Genomic DNA, 3,080 nt, shown 5'->3' with positions numbered 1-3,080 from the left:
TCCTTAGCCCATTTGTTGATTGGATTATTTGTATTCTTGGTGTAGAGTTTTTTCTGTTCTTTATATATTCTGGAAATTAGCGCTCTATCTGAAGTATGGTTGGCAAAGATATTCTCCCACTCTGTAGGCTCTCTCTTAGCATTACTGATAATGTCCTTTACTGAGAGAAAGCTATTTAGTTTGAATCTGTCCCAGTTATTGATTCTTGCTTTTATTTCTTGTGCTATGGGAGTCCTGTTAAGGAAGTCTGATCCTAAGCCAACAAGTTGAAGATTTGGACCTACTTTTTCTTCTATAAGATGCAGTAAAATATAAATTTTAAATAATAATTTAAAAAATCATTTCAGAGAAAACAGGAAGGAAGAATGAAATAGATGTGTGGTGTAGAAATGCAAAGGCCAGAGCAGGCAGAGAGCTAAAACAGGCGAGCAGAAACGCCGCCACAGTCAATGGTGGAGCTGGAGATGTTTCTATTGTTATCTCCTTAAAGTACAAATTAATTAAAATAATAAGCACACATTCTGTGGCAAGAGTTAGGAAAAATAATTTAAAAAGAAAAAGCCAGAGAGGTGTTAGGTTTTGGACTGGGACACAAAGAAGCTTCATCTATTTAATGCTTCTACTTAATTTTAAAATTATTGCTCAGATTTTAGTGTGGATTAAATGACTTAATGCAAACAAAATTCTTTGTAAGGTACCTGGTATGCAGTAATGATAAATAGGACCAATTAATTAAGAATAAGAACAGCAGTAAATGTATCCCATAATATCTGTATGTCACTGGTGAGATGATCACTGACTTTTCCTTAAGAGAATACCCAAATGGTGGCATGTAAAGTTAAAAACACTTACATAGACAAAACACAAATATATCAGCATGATCACATTACACTTGATCAAAATTTACGAATACTGTATCTACATCCTTTTTGTTTTGAAATGATAGCAGAACCTAGTGAACAGTAGGTGCCAAATATATAAAATTCATTAACTTATCAATGCATTCAAGTTAATGAATTAACAAATAATACATGTTGAGACTGTATTTAAGTGAATATTCCCTGGCATTTTAAGTTTGGTTATTTGATATTGAAGAGCACTATTTAACAAAGAAAAGTCAGACAACACAACTAAGACTTTTCTATTTTTCTAGTTTTCCTCATCTTGAATGGTTAACAACCAAAACAATCAAACAAAAACTAAACCCTGGAAGCCTCCCGAGGACTACCAAGCTAATCATGACGCCACTGCTGAATCAAACAGAGGTGACCCCAGTCTCATTCATTCTTAATGGGATCCCGGGCCTGGAGGACATGCAGGGCTGGATTTCCTTCCCATTCTGCTCCATGTATGTTGTGGCGGTTTTTGGGAACTGTGGACTCCTCTACCTCATCTGCTATGAGGACTCTTTGCATCGGTCCATGTACTACTTCTTGGCTATGCTTTCCCTTACTGACCTTGTCATGTGCACTGCTGCAATTCCTAAAACTCTCTGCATCTTCTGGTTTCATCTCAAGGACATTGGATTTGATGAATGCCTGGTCCAGATGTTCTTCATCCACACCTTCACAGGAATGGAGTCTGGGGTGCTCATGCTTATGGCCCTGGACCGCTACGTGGCCATCTGCTACCCCCTGCGCTACTCGGCCATCCTCACCAATGCTGTCATTGCAAAGGCCAGGCTTGCTACTTTCTTGAGAGCAGTGCTGCTCATCATTCCCTTGATTTTCATCACCAAGGAACTGCCCTATTGCAGAGGCACCATGATACACCATACTTACTGTGATCAGCTGTCTGTAGCCAAACTATCCTGTGGAAATATTAAGGTCAATATTATCTATGGTCTTATGGTTGCCCTCCTTATCGGAGGCTTCGACATCCTGTGCATCACGGTCTCCTACACCATGATCCTCCAGGCGGTGGTCAGCCTCTCCTCCGCAGATGCTCGGCAAAAGGCCTTCAGCACCTGCACCGCCCACATCTGTGCCATTGTCTTCTCCTACAGTCCTGCCTTCTTCTGCTTCTTTTTTAACCGCTTTGGGGGCCACAAAATCCCTCCATCTTGTCACATTATTGTGGCCAATATTTATCTGCTTTTGCCTCCCACCATGAACCCTGTTGTCTATGGGGTAAAGACAAAGCAGATAAGAGACTGTGTCATAAGAATCCTTTCGGGTTCCAAGGACACCAAATCCCACAGTGTATGAAAGACACATTTGTTGGGAAAAGGGAAGAGGATCCAGGGAATGGGAGTAGGAAAAAAAACAATACATTTTTTCCAGTTATTTAGTCAGGAGATAGTGACGTCTTCCTAAGAGTCCCATTTTGTCCATGACAAGAGGGTATCCAGTACATTCCTATTGTCTTCAAATTCCAAGTCAGTAACGGGTCCTTTCTCTGAGTTTTTCTTCTCTCCAATGCTATGAAGAACTGTCTCACCTTCAATCCAAATTTCTATCAACAAACATGAGGGAAAGTGGATTCAATTATCAGTAGATGTGTACGGAGGATGGAGATCATGAGATCATAGGCTAATTTGTGCTGTTTTCAGATAGTGATCAAAATTTCCAGTTTGAAGGATAGTTGTAACCTTCCCCTGGAAAATGCCTGCTATCATTACCAAAATTCCTCTCCTGTCATGCTGTCTTCTTTATGAATAGGCTATGAAACACATATGAGAACCTTAATGTGAAATTCCAGTTTTTGGAGTTTTAATTTGGAAATAAGTCATCTGACCACATTTCTCCCAACCTGATCCAAGCAATACACTTTCCCAAAGACTAATGAGGTACATGGTTCTTTCCAAGATCATCTTCAAAATCAAAGAGACTCAAGAGAGAGAGAGAATTCCTTTACTCATATTAAGAAAAATAAAAATAAACATTATTTTAAGATTATAGTATAAAGGAGGAACAAAAATATTTATCTTGCCTTCTTCCTATTTGAGAAGGAAACTCAAGAAATAGGCTACATTCTCTAATTTTTAAGATTTTTACAAATTAATAGAGGACAGGCTTACAAATGGTGATTCGATGTGATTCTACATCATGTACAACCAGAAGAATGAGAAATTATATTCC

General features: G+C 38.8%; 1 protein-coding gene across 1 annotated transcript; it reads left to right on the top strand.

Annotated features, from left to right (window-relative positions):
* The first annotated feature begins 1,238 nt into the window (after nucleotides 1–1,238).
* Nucleotides 1,239–2,207, top strand: LOC124959964 (olfactory receptor 52N4-like). Its single transcript, XM_047518468.1, has one exon. The coding sequence runs from the start codon at nucleotides 1,239–1,241 to the stop codon at nucleotides 2,205–2,207; it is 969 nt and encodes a 322-aa protein (XP_047374424.1).
* Nucleotides 2,208–3,080: the final 873 nt, after the last annotated feature.

The sequence above is a fragment of the Sciurus carolinensis genome, chromosome 11 (genome assembly GCF_902686445.1).
Source record: "Sciurus carolinensis chromosome 11, mSciCar1.2, whole genome shotgun sequence".
NCBI classification, from domain to species: domain Eukaryota; kingdom Metazoa; phylum Chordata; class Mammalia; order Rodentia; family Sciuridae; genus Sciurus; species Sciurus carolinensis.
Note: the sequence above shows the minus strand (reverse complement) of the source record. Positions and strands in the feature narration are given on the sequence as shown.